Source organism: Ranitomeya imitator, chromosome 3 (assembly GCF_032444005.1).
Source record: "Ranitomeya imitator isolate aRanImi1 chromosome 3, aRanImi1.pri, whole genome shotgun sequence".
NCBI lineage: Eukaryota > Metazoa > Chordata > Amphibia > Anura > Dendrobatidae > Ranitomeya > Ranitomeya imitator.
In genome coordinates this window covers 100,643,816-100,658,805 of record NC_091284.1, presented here as the reverse complement: position 1 = coordinate 100,658,805, position 14,990 = coordinate 100,643,816, and the positions used below count along the sequence as shown (strand labels likewise).

General features: G+C 44.1%; 1 protein-coding gene and 3 non-coding genes across 4 annotated transcripts; all 4 read left to right on the top strand.

Annotated features, from left to right (window-relative positions):
- The first annotated feature begins 282 nt into the window (after window positions 1-282).
- RPL23A (ribosomal protein L23a) lies at window positions 283-5,945 on the top strand. The gene is made up of 5 exons (XM_069761218.1): window positions 283-362; window positions 1,643-1,823; window positions 3,726-3,902; window positions 4,086-4,155; window positions 5,884-5,945. The coding sequence occupies exons 1-5, from the start codon at window positions 338-340 to the stop codon at window positions 5,896-5,898; spliced, it is 468 nt and encodes a 155-aa protein (XP_069617319.1). The 5' UTR covers window positions 283-337; the 3' UTR covers window positions 5,899-5,945.
- Window positions 2,066-2,137, top strand: LOC138673242 (small nucleolar RNA Z17). The gene has a single exon (XR_011319897.1). It is a non-coding gene; the product is annotated as a small nucleolar RNA Z17 (small nucleolar RNA).
- LOC138673237 (small nucleolar RNA SNORD42) lies at window positions 3,943-4,008 on the top strand. Its single transcript, XR_011319892.1, has one exon. It is a non-coding gene; the product is annotated as a small nucleolar RNA SNORD42 (small nucleolar RNA).
- On the top strand, window positions 5,710-5,774 carry LOC138673236 (small nucleolar RNA SNORD42). The gene has a single exon (XR_011319891.1). It is a non-coding gene; the product is annotated as a small nucleolar RNA SNORD42 (small nucleolar RNA).
- Window positions 5,946-14,990: the final 9,045 nt, after the last annotated feature.

Here is a 14,990-nt window from a genome sequence, read left to right as displayed (position 1 = left end):
TGCCAGTGCCACAGCGCCACCTCCGGGTTATAGCGGGTACTGCAGCTGTGGAGGTCTGATAGTTAGCAGCGCTGTGTCGCTCTCCAGGGCTGTAGTACCCGGCTCCCCCTAATCCCAGCACAACTCCCGTTAGCCGCGGCTGGGGACTGGAAGAGGTCTAATTCCCGGGAATCCACGTGAGTTCATAATACGCGGAAGTTCCCTAAACCGTAGGAGAAAACTACATAACCCAGGATGCACTGCGGCGCGTTGACGCGTTTTCTCTTCTCGCGTGGTTTCCTCTTCCAGCCCCTGCTGATATTGCCTCAGAAACCCGTCGCCCTTCCTTTTTCTCAAGATGGCTCCGAAAGTAAAGAAGCAAGGTAAGAGCTGCGGGATGTGTCGGTGCGTTATACCGGGAGGACGAGGCCATTATTGGCCTCTGAGCGGTGCACAGTGCGGCGGTGACTGCCCCGGGCATGTGTGCGGAGAGGGGAGCTCCCTGCCCGCCTCCATGCGGGTCATGCCGGGGAAGCGGCCGCCGCGTGTGCCGGGCCGGAGCCCACAGGTGAGGAGCCCACAGGTGAGGAGGCCACAGAGCCGGCGGCCGGTACACGTGATGTGATCAGCGATCAAAGTATGAGCCCCGTGATTCCAGCATGATACTGATGTACCGGCCGATGGCCTCTATATAGGGAGGTGCTGGAGCTCTGGAGGCCGCGGGATGGGTGGTCTGAGCTGCACTTGTACGATGGATCCTGGGCCACAGTCACCTTCCTTCATGAAGATCTTCTTTGCGCTTCCCATGTGGTCTCCAGACCAATCTCCTGGAACCAGGACAAAAGCAGGACCCCTCACCAAAGAGGCCAGCCCTCCATTACTGTGTCTGCACCATGAGCGGTGCTAATGGTGAGGCCTTCATGGTGTAGTGTCACACTGGTCTATGGACTATGGGGTGGATAATGTACAGCACCAGGGCTCTGCTACTCTTCATTCCAGTTGGCGTTACCAGTAGTGGTCATTTCTCCAAAGTGTCCCAGGAGATCTTTTCAAACACAAGGGCACCAGGCCACATGTTGCTACTGTGAGCAGCTACCGTGACCGTGGCATGCAGCATCTCCGGGCTTGTCTCCCATCAAGCACATCTGGGACGCCATTGGTCAACATTTGCAAAGGGAGCTGCCAGCAGCAGATCTTGATGATTTGCCCACTCAGTGGGGCTGAGCATTCTTCAGACGACCATTAATAAAGTCCATTGATGGCAGTCAAGGTTTTAAGTGTGGGGATTTCTGCTCATACCCCATACTGAATAAATGAAGAAAAGGTTTGGAAAAATGTCTCCCCCCCCCCCCCTTTTTTTTTTAAATAATCATTTGCATATTATTAACATGTCTGACTATCCTGTGATTTCCACCCACGACTTTTCCTATGGAGCTGATGCTGATGACTTTCTAGCATGTTATCACTGAGTAATTGCTGCTTTTAGTTACACCTACTGTGTATATAGTGGTTTCTGTGTAGATTGCATTCACAGGTGGAATAACCAATGAATACCCGTGATATATCTATATTTTGTTGTGTTTTTTCAGGTTTCAAATGTTAAAATTATCCCACATGAATGTTAAACTTTTTTTAATCTGAATTATTTTTTTTTATTGATCAGCCGTCCCCCCTAAAACTGAAGCGAAGTCTAAGGCTCTTAAGGCCAAGAAGGCTGTGCTGAAGGGAGTACACAGTCACAAGAAGAAGAAAATCCGGACCTCCCCTACATTCCGGAGGCCGAAGACCCTGAGGCTGAGGAGACAACCCAAGTACCCCAGGAAAAGTGCTCCCACCAGGAACAAGTATGTTGTCCTGTAATCCGGGGTGTCCAGTTTGCAGTGTCGGACACACACATATCACGGGGGTTTATAGAAGCTGCTGCAAAGGGGTAAAGTCATTTCCTTCAGACACCAGTCAGATCACAGCTGTCTTTTTTTTCATGGTACTTAGGAATTTGATAGCTGTATGCCACCTGGATGTCTTTGGCAATTGCTCCATATTTTTGTCTCCCCCATGTATTATTGGGCTTTTTACTCATGTTTTAGGCACAAATGATGTATTTCATAGCGATCAAAGCCTGAGTGTCTGTGATTGCACTTATTTTTGCTGATGTGCCTCGTTCACATGCTATAGCCCTGTTTGCAGTTTTGAAAGAATTGTGGGAAGAACCCACATAACAATACTACCGCAATGTGTAAAGGCATCCTTAATAGCTCCACTTCCAAAGGTCTCATGATGCTCTCCAGATTATTTAGAGGGAACTTATTAGGTTTCCCTATTCAAGAAAGCACAACCACCATGTTTCCAGGCGTTCAATTTGCTTTCTAACAACCAGTCCTAGGTATCCGCTCTTATTCAATAGGAGCTGCTCAGCAGGATCCGGCAGCAGCCACTAAGCATTGAACAGTGCTGCCATGTTCAAATTTACATCCGGCTGCTGTCCCAGCTGAAAATCAGATGATCGATGGGGTTACCGGGTGTTGGACCCCAGCGATATGATGCCAGTGATCGCTCCTCCTGTGGTTAGGACAACCATGTTATATTCCCCTTATGCATAAAGATGAGGAAAGCTGGCTTTCATTTCAAGCAGTGTCCGTTTTGTCAGAATATAATTTAGTTTTGGATGTTGTATACTTGTTGGCTTGTTTCCTGCCCCACTAAGGTACTGCACTGGAATGGTGAAAATTTTAATGGAATTGTATGAAATGTGGTGGTCTGCAAAGGTATTAATAATGTAGACTGCTGACAGATCACTGATCCCTCACTGACCTGCCCCTAGTTTATATAAGGAATATATGTATATACTGTAATAGAGGTAAAAAAAAAACCTGTAAGCAGGTACAAGCCGTAGCACCTGCGCTGTAGCATAATCTCATGTCCACTGTGTTAATAACACTTCTTGAGGTTATCCAGATGGTACAAAAAAAAAAAATTTAAATGGCGCCTGCGCAGTAGCATCTATCGGTGTGTATATATAGAGGTGATACACGATGGCTGCTATTGCACAGGCGGCATCTTACTGGAGAGAAAAAAAAATTTCCTCCTCCAGGATGGCTTCACCTGTGTAATAGCAGCTATCGGATCACCTCTATATACACCGATAGCTGCTACTGCACCCCTTGCCGATCTGCTGGTATTTGTGGTCACCGGCCAGAAGTACTGACTTGCGCAGCTGCCTGCCTTCTGATCGTGGCTGCAACGGGGTACTGCACATTTGCCTCCTGTTGATTTGAATAGGAGGTGGCTGTGCAGTACTGTCTCAACCACAAACTAATACTGACATCTCTGCAAGTGAACACCAGCTGGTCGGTGGGGGGTGTCGGTCCTTGACCAGAGGTTGATTACTTATCCTAAGGATGGTAGTGGACAACCTCTTTAATACAGGTTGGAAAAAAATAAAGCCAGTTTATGGTCGTAAGAACCTTATCTAAGAATGGAGCTCATCTTGTGACAAAGCACTCCCAAAGGTGTATTGAGACATGACCAATTTTACACCCTGAAGTAGAGCCACTGCCTGACATCCACTACTAAAGTCCAGCTTGGGTTTTTAGGGCTTGTTTTGGTAAAATTTGTGCACCCTGTTGTGGCTAACACATTTGTAAAGTGGGTAGAATATATAAAATACAACTACATACTGTTTTGTTTTTGTTTTTTTTTCCTGGGAGAATTTTTTTTGAATAGTTCTCGTTGTTCTTGTGTTTTAGGCTTGACCATTATGCCATAATCAAGTTCCCACTGACCACAGAGTCGGCCATGAAGAAGATTGAAGACAATAACACTCTAGTTTTCATTGTTGACGTCAAAGCCAATAAGCACCAGATCAAGCAGGCAGTGAAGAAACTGTACGACATTGATGTGTCCAAAGTGAACACCCTCATCAGGTGAGAGCTCAGGGCGATGAACGTGTACATATGCCAACATATGCACATGATGGAAACCATATCCTGGCTGATCACTGTGATGTTTCCAAAGGAACCACTGATGCATGAGTTGACCTGAAGCAATGTATACATGTAGGATATACACTTTTGACTTAGGATTTTTTTATTTTTTGTTTTTACCAGGCCTGATGGTGAAAAGAAGGCATACGTCCGCCTTGCACCAGATTATGATGCCCTTGATGTTGCCAACAAGGTAAATTCTGATCATATTCTCTAAATGGCTGCAATGTCATATTTGCCTTTCAGAAGTGTTAAAGGGAACCTGCCACCCCCCACCTCTCCTCTCCCCCCCCCCCCCCCCCCCCCGGGTGTTTTTAAGTAAGAGCCACCTTGTGCAGCACTAATGCTGCTGTCACACTAGCAGTATTTGGTCAGGATTTTACAGCAGTATTTGTAAGCCAAAACCAGGAGTGGGTGATAAGCGCAGAAGTGGTGCATATGTTTCTATTATACTTTTCCTCTATTTGTTCCACTCCTGGTTTTGGCTTACAAAAACTGATGTAAAATACTGACCAAATACTGCTAGTGTGGCAGCCTAAGGCTGCATTCTGTGAAGGTGGCTCTTTTTGTGCTCTCTAATAACGCTGCAATATTAAGTTTTATAATTTTTGCGCCATACCTTTAGTCGGTCCGGGGGGCACGTTTTTTTTCCCTGGACTAAACCGCCTCCCAGCCATCAGTCAGCTCCTCAGTGCGCCGCCTCCTGTCTTCAGTCACATACCCGGCGCTCAGCTTTTCTTTTTTGGACATGCGCCATTTGCGCTGCCCTTCAACTCACATCTCGCGTGTAGCCGAGGCCCGAGATCTCGCCCTGCAGTGTGGTCTGATTTAGGCTAGTTTCACATTTGCGTTTAAAAATGCAGGTGGTGAAAAAACGCATGTAAACGCGTGCGAACGCTGCGTTTTTTAGACGCATGCGTTTTCGCATGCGGTAAAAAAAGTGGCGTTTTGACGCGTTTACATGCATTTTTTCCTGCGTTTGCGTTTTTGAAATGCATGATGAGAATTGTGTGACAGCTGCCAATCAACTAGAAAACCCACTATAAATAGAAATAGCTAGGGTTAGGATCCCTAGGGTTAGGGTTTGGATTAGGGTTACGGTTTGGATTAGGGTTAGGTTCCCTAGGGGTAGGGTTAGGGTTTGGATCCCTTTATCACCTTGATGGTGGGGGGTGGCTTATCAGTGTGTATTCTTGTTTTTTTTTTCTATTGAAACGCATGCGTTTAAAAACGCAACCAAACGCATGTGCTTAAAAATGCATGCGTTTACATAGACAGCAATACCTTTTTGTGCGGCAAAAAAAACGCCTCTAGAAATTACTACATGTTGCATTTCCGCAACAAAACACAAGCATAGAAACGACGCATGCGTCGTCAAATGCGGCAAAACGCATACAAAAAAACATGCGTTTTTAATATTAAATATAGGGGAAAAAAACGCATGCGTTTTTTTGCGCTAAAACGCAGCGGCAAACGCAAATGTGAAACCAGCCTTATTCACACTGCGGGGCTGGGAATCTTGGGCATGCGCAGTTGTTCTGTTGTCTGATTGCCCATGTTATATGTGCACACCTTCAGAGTCCCCTACAGTCTCACATTTGATGAGGAAGGGTGCAGGTCTGCTCTGATGACCCAGTGCCCATCACGTAGACCCTCCTGTATATGGAACCAATATTTGGGGATCAGCCCAATTATTTGTCACATTTGGCTAAACATCTCAAGCCTCGTAATAATTTGGGACCTCTCTGTGCATATGATGGAAACTTACATTGTCTGAATACATTGATGTGTTCAAAGGAACCACTGATGCACTATAGTCCCAGCCATGACTGATTAATGAAGGTTTTTCTCTACACATCATATAGCAGCAGGCTTTGAATTTTTTTCTTACAATAAAAAAAATCTTTCTTTTATTTTACAGATTGGCATCATCTAAACACGAGGCAAGATGTTCTGTACAGAAATAAATAAAATAAACCCATACTTTTTTTTCTGTGTTTTTGTGAATAGTAATTTATTATGCGTACAATGCACAAGGGGTATGATTGGTGATCAAAACACATGGTCACAAAAGACTGCATACTGGCTGGGCATTACTACAGCACAAGCAGGGTGGATAAAAATCAGTTTTTTGTTTTTTTTTTAAAATCGGATTTTTTTAATTTAAATCTGATTTTTTTTTCAATTAACTGCTTTTTGAGGAAAATATTTTACCATCCAAAGGTTCTTCCATCATGAGATAAAGCTGAGTTGTTTAACTCAGTAGAATAAAGGCTGTATATGTGTAACATTCACAATGCCTTGCTCTTCCAGAGGTTTCTGTAGGATTAGTGGGCAGTTTCTCTCCTATATTATCACAGACGCTCGCTTTACTTACGCAGTTCTCAAAACTGAATTTGACTCCGCGGAGGTCCCAGCCTCTTCTTCACGGCAAAAATGTTACAACATGAACAGAGTTGAGAAAAAGACCTTAATCCTATTGTTCTACAAACCTATGAATACAGAATCAACCCCTTCAGTGCCAAGTCCAAGAAGTTAGACAATATGTTTCTGATTGTTTGGAGTGGAATAGATCTGCACAACACAAGAAGAATGTGAATCTAAGTGTGAGGAGGAGGAAGGGCAAGCAGACAAGAAAATGAAAGTGAAACTTTGAGCACAATACTCAAGTTCTTTCTATCCCTCAAGGCTGATTCCTCACTAGGCGGGGGTCCCTCAGCCAGTTGGCGGAGTAGGACGGGGCTCCTGCCTTCCGCCGCTTACCTCTGCGGAGGTCTCTAGGCGCTGTGCTGTAGCAGCCGTCTGGGACTTCTTTATGGTCCCGTGTATGGGCATGCGTTCCGGTGGGGACGTCCTGTGGTGTCACAGATTGGACCAGCGCAGCGTGCGTTTCAGCATGGAACACTGGAAAAGGCTATGGTAGAAATATCAAGCAAACTTGAGTTTAGGTGTACTATCTGAACCAAGGATCCTAATCCTTCATGCTCAGAAGCACCATCAGAATAGTCCCTGGCCAGTGTAAGTAACCCCCATGGCAGTCATATGTTTTTTACCTTTTGCCATGACAGCACCCACTTGAGAGAGGGATCCGTCCATAGGAACAGGAAACCTACAGAAATAAAAGGGCAGTCCATCTCAATTGGTTTCCTGTTCCTATGGGAACCGAAGGAAGAAGGCCTACAGAAAGAAAACACCTGGGCCAATGCATGCTGCCTGCCTGTGCAGTATCTGTGGGAATGGCAGGGGCTGCGGTTCAGAAGCGGCGTCGGGGGAGTTCTGTCCATCAGTCTCCCTCGTCTGACAAAGGTATCCGTGCATATTGAGTCCCGACACGCACGATATCAGGGGGGAGCATCCGGAAAATAGGCCAGACACCAGCCACCTCCGCTACTCCACGCAGGCTGATATCAGCAGGGCAGACCAGAGATAATGCTGCATAATGTGCCGGAGAGCGCTCCTGTCCTGGAAGTGATGGATACTTCTGGGGCAAACCGAAAGAGGCGGAGCAACTGTCGGGAACCGCGCCGGATTCAAAATAGCGAGTAGCAAGGTGTGCAAATATGTAATCCCCACAAAAGGAGGCTCAGGACGTGCACTCACCAGATGTGGACTCTCAAACGCAAAACTGGATCCAGGCGCTCCAGCAGAGGTTACGCAGACAGGAGTCGGAAGGATGATGTGACAGATGCACCCAGGACTCAGACTATACCCCGTCCTCAAGAAACAGTATTGTATAGCTTCACTGGGTGAGTGTATGGGGCTCTACCTATTAGGCTGACTTATCCTCTTGCTATATACCCCTTCTTTCAGACCAAGAAGAGACAAAAATCAAAACATAAAGAATGTGCCCTATGTACTCAGCCCCTCCTTGACTCCTACCCTAAGAGATTGTCAGGATTGCATTAATAAAACAATGCAGCAGGCTGCGGTGTCATCAGTAGACATCCGCACAATGATAAGGGAAGAGCTTCAGGCCCTGAGCCAGACCAGTATACCCCAAAGGCACAAAAGTAAGAGTAAGGAAAGGTCCCTCATCCTCCGCTCGGAATCAGTGACATTAAGCGAGCCTCCGACTCCTCGCAGTCATCTTCGTCACCTCCTTCATCGGACATGGAAGGGCGTTCGTGTTTCCCTATAGATCAGTGTTTCTCAACTCCAGTCCTCAAGACCCCACAACAGGTCATGTTTTCAGGATTTCCTTAGTATTGCATAGGCGATGGAATTAATGCTTGAGCAGGTGATGAAATATCACCTGTGCAATACTAAGGAAATCCTGAAAACATGACCTGTTGTGGGGTCTTGAGGACTGGAGTTGAGAAACACTATATAGTATCGACAACCTAGTTAAATCAGTTAGAAACACTATAGGGTGTACAGGTTCCAAAGAGGCCCAAACTACGGAAGAGATAATGTTAGCAGGACTGGCAGAAAGAAAAAGGAGGGCCATTCCTGTAATCCCAGCAGTAAAAGCCATAATTAAAAGGGAATGGGATAAACAAAATCAGCGGGGCTTCCTTCCCTCAGCTTCTAAAAGGAAGTATCCATTTAGTGATGAGGAAGTACTAAGCTGGTCAAAAGTCCCTAAAGTAGACGCAGCAGTTGCCTCCACTTCCAGACAGCTCAACCCGTGGAAGATGCGGGCATGTTATCGGATCCACTTGACCGCAAAGCAGAATCTTCACTAAAAAGGTCCTGGGAAGCCGCTACGGGTATTTTTAAACCAGCCATAGCCAGTACATGTACGGCTAGATCCATGCTGGTATGGATCAATCAGCTGGAGCAGCAAGTTCAGCAAAAAGTGTCCAGAGACAAATTGCTATCGGCCATTCCTTCAATCGGAGAGGCAGCAGCATTTATGGCGGATGCTTAAGCTGATTCTTTACGCCTTGCAGCTAGATTGGATTTTGAGTATAGTTATAATGGGGCTAAGGTTAGAATTCCATCACATCCCTCATGAATCATTTATCATTACATCTCTCAGGTCGCCGATACAACAGGCGGCTCTTGAGTCAGAAATTAAGTGTATTATCCAAAGGAGTCCTGATAAAGGTTCCAGAGGGCCAGGAGGGAAGGGGATTTTATTTCCCTTTGTTCCTGGTCTCTAAACCAGATAGGTCGTTTAGAACAATCATTAATTTAAAGAAGTTAAAACACATCCGCAATCATAAATTCAAAATGGAATTAAGTCCACCATAAAACTTCTATTTCCCAGATGTATGATGGCCAAACAGGGAAGAGAAAAGAACCACTCTGAAAAACTGCACACCACAATGTATAATTGAACATATAAAATGGCAAACTTTTATTGATGTACCAATAAAAACATTTAAAACCAGTGAAATACAAAAATCCCCACAATGATCCCCCAAGGTAACAGTGGCCAAATAGGGGCATGTATCCTTTCAAACAATACAGAGGTAATATATCACATGACTTGATAAAAAATCAATATAGTTATCAAGAGACAGGATACAGTGCAAAAATACCCTATACAGTTTAGCCTCATAAATACACAAACCTCCAGGGTAAAGAATATAAACAATATCCGTGGAAGTCAGGGTAAGGAGAAAGCCCTGTCCAAAAAGGCTGAATGGCCAGTATTATTAAGTGCAATCAGTACCTGTATGCCAGCAAACTGTCAGACCGCTTGTATGGAGCAGCAGCATAAAGCTCAAATATACGCCAAAACATGCGGATGCGCTTGGTGCCCTACATGTGAGACTGCAATTACCGTACACCCATAGTGTGCATGAAGGTCCCATGTCCAGCCATATGAATTGTACAAGGCAAATAAAGCAATACCGCCAGGAGGACAGAGTATCAGGAGGCAGGGATCAGTGTGGGGAAAGACCCCACGCGTATCGCCGTTACAAGGACGGCTTCGTCAGGGGAAGAGTGCTGAACTAGCAATCAATATGAGTTTAAATACCTTATGGTCAGATCAGGGAATGAGCGAGACACGCCGGGAACCGGAAGTGACGCACAAGCAGGGCGGAAGAATATGCACAGGCAGACATCTCTGCCATTACTGCACAATGCGCATGCGCCCGAATCCTCCAGCGCAGCGCATTGTGCATAAAATGCCGAGCCAAAACAAACAAAGCCCATGGATAAAGGGAGAAAAAGGTGTATACTAAGGATGACAATACATGATGAAGACTCCCCCACAGACAAAAAACAGGATGAACACCATAGATAAGACAAAGTGGCAACGGCCACACACATACACACACATGTAAATAAAAGATATAAAGAAGGTATAAAGAAGACCCAGGAAAACATACTCAGAAGGGAGGTAAGAACATTTCTAAAACAATCCACAGCAAGGAGATTGGAACAAAACAAAATCCTCTAAACTGCATGCTCGCAAACGCCAGAAGCCTGACAAACAAGATGGAAGAACTAGAAGCAGAAATATCTACAGGTAACTTTGACATAGTGGGAATAACCGAGACATGGTTAGATGAAAGCTATGACTGGGCAGTTAACTTACAGGGTTACAGTCTGTTTAGAAAGGATCATAAAAATCGGAGAGGAGGGGTTTGTCTCTATGTAAAGTCTTGTCTAAAGTCCACTTTAACCCCTTTACCCCCAAGGGTGGTTTGCACGTTAATGACCGGGCCAATTTTTACAATTCTGACCACTGTCCCTTTATGAGGTTATAACTCTGGAACGCTTCAATGGATCCTGGTGATTCTGACATTGTTTTCTCGTGACATATTGTACTTCATGACAATGGTAAAAATTATTTGATATAACCTGCGTTTATTTGTGAAAAAAACGGAAATTTGGCGAAAATTATGAAAATTTCGCAATTTTCCAACTTTGAATTTTTATGCAATTAAATCACAGAGATATGTCACACAAAATACTTAATAAGTAACATTTCCCACATGTCTACTTTACATCAGCACAATTTTGGAACCAAAATTTTTTTTTGTTAGGGAGTTATAAGGGTTAAAAGTTGACCAGCAATTTCTCATTTCTACAACACCATTTTATTTTAGGGACCACATCTCATTTGAAGTCATTTTGAGGGGTCTATATGATAGAAAATACCCAAGTGTGACACCATTCTAAAAACTACACCCCTCAAGGTGCTCAAAACCATATTCAAGAAGTTTATTAACCCTTCTGGTGCTTCACAGGAATTTTTTGAATGTTTAAATAAAAATGAACATTTAACTTTTTTTCACAAAAAATGTAATTCAGCTCCAATTTGTTTTATTTTACCAAGGGTAACAGGAGAAAATGGACCCCAAACATTGTTGTACAATTTGTCCTGAGTATGCCAATACCCCACATGTGGGGGTAAACCACTGTTTGGGCGCATGGCAGAGCTCGGAAGCGAAGGAGTGCCATTTGACTTTTCAATGCAAAATTGACTGGAATTGAGATGGGACGCCATGTTTCGTTTGGAGAGCCCCTGATGTGGCTAAACATTGAAACCCCCCACAAGTGACACCATTTTGGAAAGTAGACCCCCTAAGGAACTTATCTAGAGGTGTGGTGAGCACTTTGACCCAACAAGTGCTTCACAGAAGTTTATAATGTAGAACCGTAAAAATAAAAAATCATATTTTTTCACAAAAATTATCTTTTTGCCCCCAATTTTTTATTTTCCCAAGGGTAAGAGAAGAAATTGGACCCCAAAAGTTGTTGTACAATTTGTCCTGAGTACGCGGATACCCCATATGTGGGGGTAAACCACTGTTTGGGTGGATGGGAGAGCTCGGAAGGGAAGGAGCGCCGTTTGACTTTTCAAAGCAAAATTGACAGGAATTGAGATGGGACGCCATGTTGCGTTTGAAGAGCCACTGATGTGCCTAAACATTGAAACCCCCCACAAATGACACCATTTTGGAAAGTAGACCCCCTAAGGAACTTATCTAGAGGTGTGGTGAGCACTTTGACCCACCAAGTGCTTCACAGAAGTTTATAATGCAGAGCCGTAAAAATAAAACAAAATTTTTTTCCCACAAAAATTATTTTTTTAGCCCCCAGTTTTGTATTTTCCTGAGGGTAACAGGAGAAATTGGACCCCAAAATTTGTTGCCCAATTTGTCCTGAGTGCGATGATACACCATATGTGGGGGGAACCACTGTTTGGGCACATGGGAGGGCTCAGAAGGGAAGGAGTGCCATTTGAATGCAGACTTAGATGGAATGGTCTGCAGGTGTCACATTGCGTTTGCAGAGCCCCTAATGTACCTAAACAGTAGAAACCCCCCACAAGTGACACCATTTTGGAAAGTAGACCCCCTTAGGAACTTATCTAGATGTGTGCTGAGCGCTTTGACCCACCAAGGGCTTCACAGAAGTTTATAATGGAGAGCCGTAAAAATAAAACAAAAATTTTTTCCCACAAAAATTATTTTTTAGCCCCCAGTTTTGTATTTTCCCGAGGGTAAAAGGAGAAATTCGACCCCACAATTTGTTGTCCAATTTGTCCTGAGTGCGCTGATACCCCATATGTGGGGGGGAACCACTGTTTGGGCGCATGGGAGGGCTCGGAAGGGAAGGAGCTCCATTTGGAATGAGGACTTAGATGGAATGGTCTGCAGGTGTCACATTGCATTTGCAGAGCCCCTAATGTACCTAAACAGTAGAAACCTCCCACAAGTGACACCATTTTGGAAACTAGACCCCCTAAGGAACTCATCTAGATGTGTTGTGATAGCTTTGAACCCCCAAGTGTTTCACTACAGTTTGTAACGCAGAGCCGTGAAAATTAAAAAAAAAAATCTTTCCCCCCAAAATTATTTTTTAGCCCCCAGTTTTGTATTTTCCCGAGGGTAAGAGGAGAAATTCGACCCCAAAAGTTGTTGTCCAATTTGTCCTGAGTGCGCTGATACCCCATATGTGGGGGGGAACCACTGTTTGGGCGCATGGGAGGGCTCGGAAGGGAAGGAGCTCCATTTGGAATGAGGACTTAGATGGAATGGTCTGCAGGTGTCACATTGCATTTGCAGAGCCCCTAATGTACCTAAACAGTAGAAACCTCCCACAAGTGACACCATTTTGGAAACTAGACCCCCTAAGGAACTCATCTAGATGTGTTGTGATAGCTTTGAACCCCCAAGTGTTTCACTACAGTTTGTAACGCAGAGCCGTGAAAATTAAAAAAAAAAATCTTTCCCCCCAAAATTATTTTTTAGCCCCCAGTTTTGTATTTTCCCGAGGGTAAGAGGAGAAATTCGACCCCAAAAGTTGTTGTCCAATTTGTCCTGAGTACGCTGATACCCCGTATGTTGGGGGAAACCAACGTTTGAGCGCATGGCAGAGCTCGGAAGGGAAGGAGCGCCATTTGGAATGCAGACTTAGATGGAATGGTCTGCAGACGTCACATTGCGTTTGCAGAACCCCTAATGTACCTAAACAGTAGAAACCCCCCACAAGTGACCCCATATTGGAAACTAGACCCCCCAGGGAACTAATCTAGATGTGTTGTGAGAACTTTGAACCCCCAAGTGTTTCACTACAGTTTATAACGCAGAGCCGTGAAAATAAAAAATCTTTTTTTTTCCCACAAAAAATATGTTTTAGCCCCGAGTTTTGTATTTTCCCAAGGGTAGCAGGAGAAATTGGACCCCAAAAGTTGTTGTCCTATTTGTCCTGAGTACGCTGATACCCCATATGTTGGGGTAAACCCCTGTTTGGGCACACGGGAGAGCTCGGAAGGGAAGAAGCACTGTTTTACTTTTTCAACGCAGAATTGGCTGGAATTGAGATCGGACGCCATGTCGCGTTTGGAGAGCCCCTGATGTGCCTAAACAGTGGAAACCCCCCAATTATAACTGAAACCCTAATCCAAACACATCCCTAACCCTAATCCCAACAGTAACCCTAACCACACCTCTAACCCTGACACACCCCTAACCCTAATCCCAACCCTATTCCCAACCGTAAATGTAATCTAAACCCTAACTGTAACTTTAGCCCCAACCCAAACTGTAGCCCTAGCCCTAACCCTAGCCCTAACCCTAGCCCTAACCCTAACCCTAACCCTAGCCCTAACCCTAGCCCTAGCCCTAACCCTAGCCCTAGCCCTAACCCTAGCCCTAACCCTAGCCCTAACTCTAACCCTAGCCCTAATGGGAAAATGGAAATAAATACATTTTTTTAATTTTTCCCTAACTAAGGGGGTGATGAAGGGGGGTTTGATTTACTTTTATAGCGAGTTTTTTAGCGGATTTTTATGATTGGCAGCCGTCACACACTGAAAGACGCTTTTTATTGCAAAAAATATTTTTTGCGTTACCACATTTTGAGAGCTATAATTTTTCTATATTCTGGTCCACAGAGTCATGTGAGGTCTTGGTTTTTGTGGGACGAGTTGATGTTTTTATTGGTAACATTTTCGGGCACGTGACATTTTTTGATCGCTTTTTATTCCGATTTTTGTGAGGCAGAATGACCAAAAACCAGCTATTCATGAATTTCTTTTGGGGGAGGCGTTTATACCGTTCCGCGTTTGGTAAAATTGATGAAGCAGTTTTATTCTTCGGGTCAGTACGATTACAGCGACACCTCATTTATATCATTTTTTTATGTTTTGGCGCTTTTATACGATAAAAACTATTTTATAGAAAAAATAATTATTTTTGCATCGCTTTATTCTCAGGACTATAACTTTTTTATTTTTTTGCTGATGATGCTGTATGGTGGCTCGTTTTTTGCGGGACAAGATGACGTTTTCAGCGGTACCATGGTTAGTTATATCTGTCTTTTTGATCGCGTGTTATTCCACTTTTTGTTCGGCGGTATGATAATAAAGCGTTGTTTTTTGCCTCGTTTTTTTTTTTTTTTTCTTACGGTGTTTACTGAAGGGGTTAACTAGTGGGCCAGTTTTATAGGTCGGGCCGTTACGGACGCGGCGATACTAAATATGTGTACTTTTATTGTTTTTTTTTTTTTATTTAGATAAAGAAATGTATTTATGGGAATAATTTTTTTTTTTTTTTTTTCATTATTTTGGAATATTTTTTTTTATTTTTTTTTACACATTTGAAATTTTTTTTTTTTACT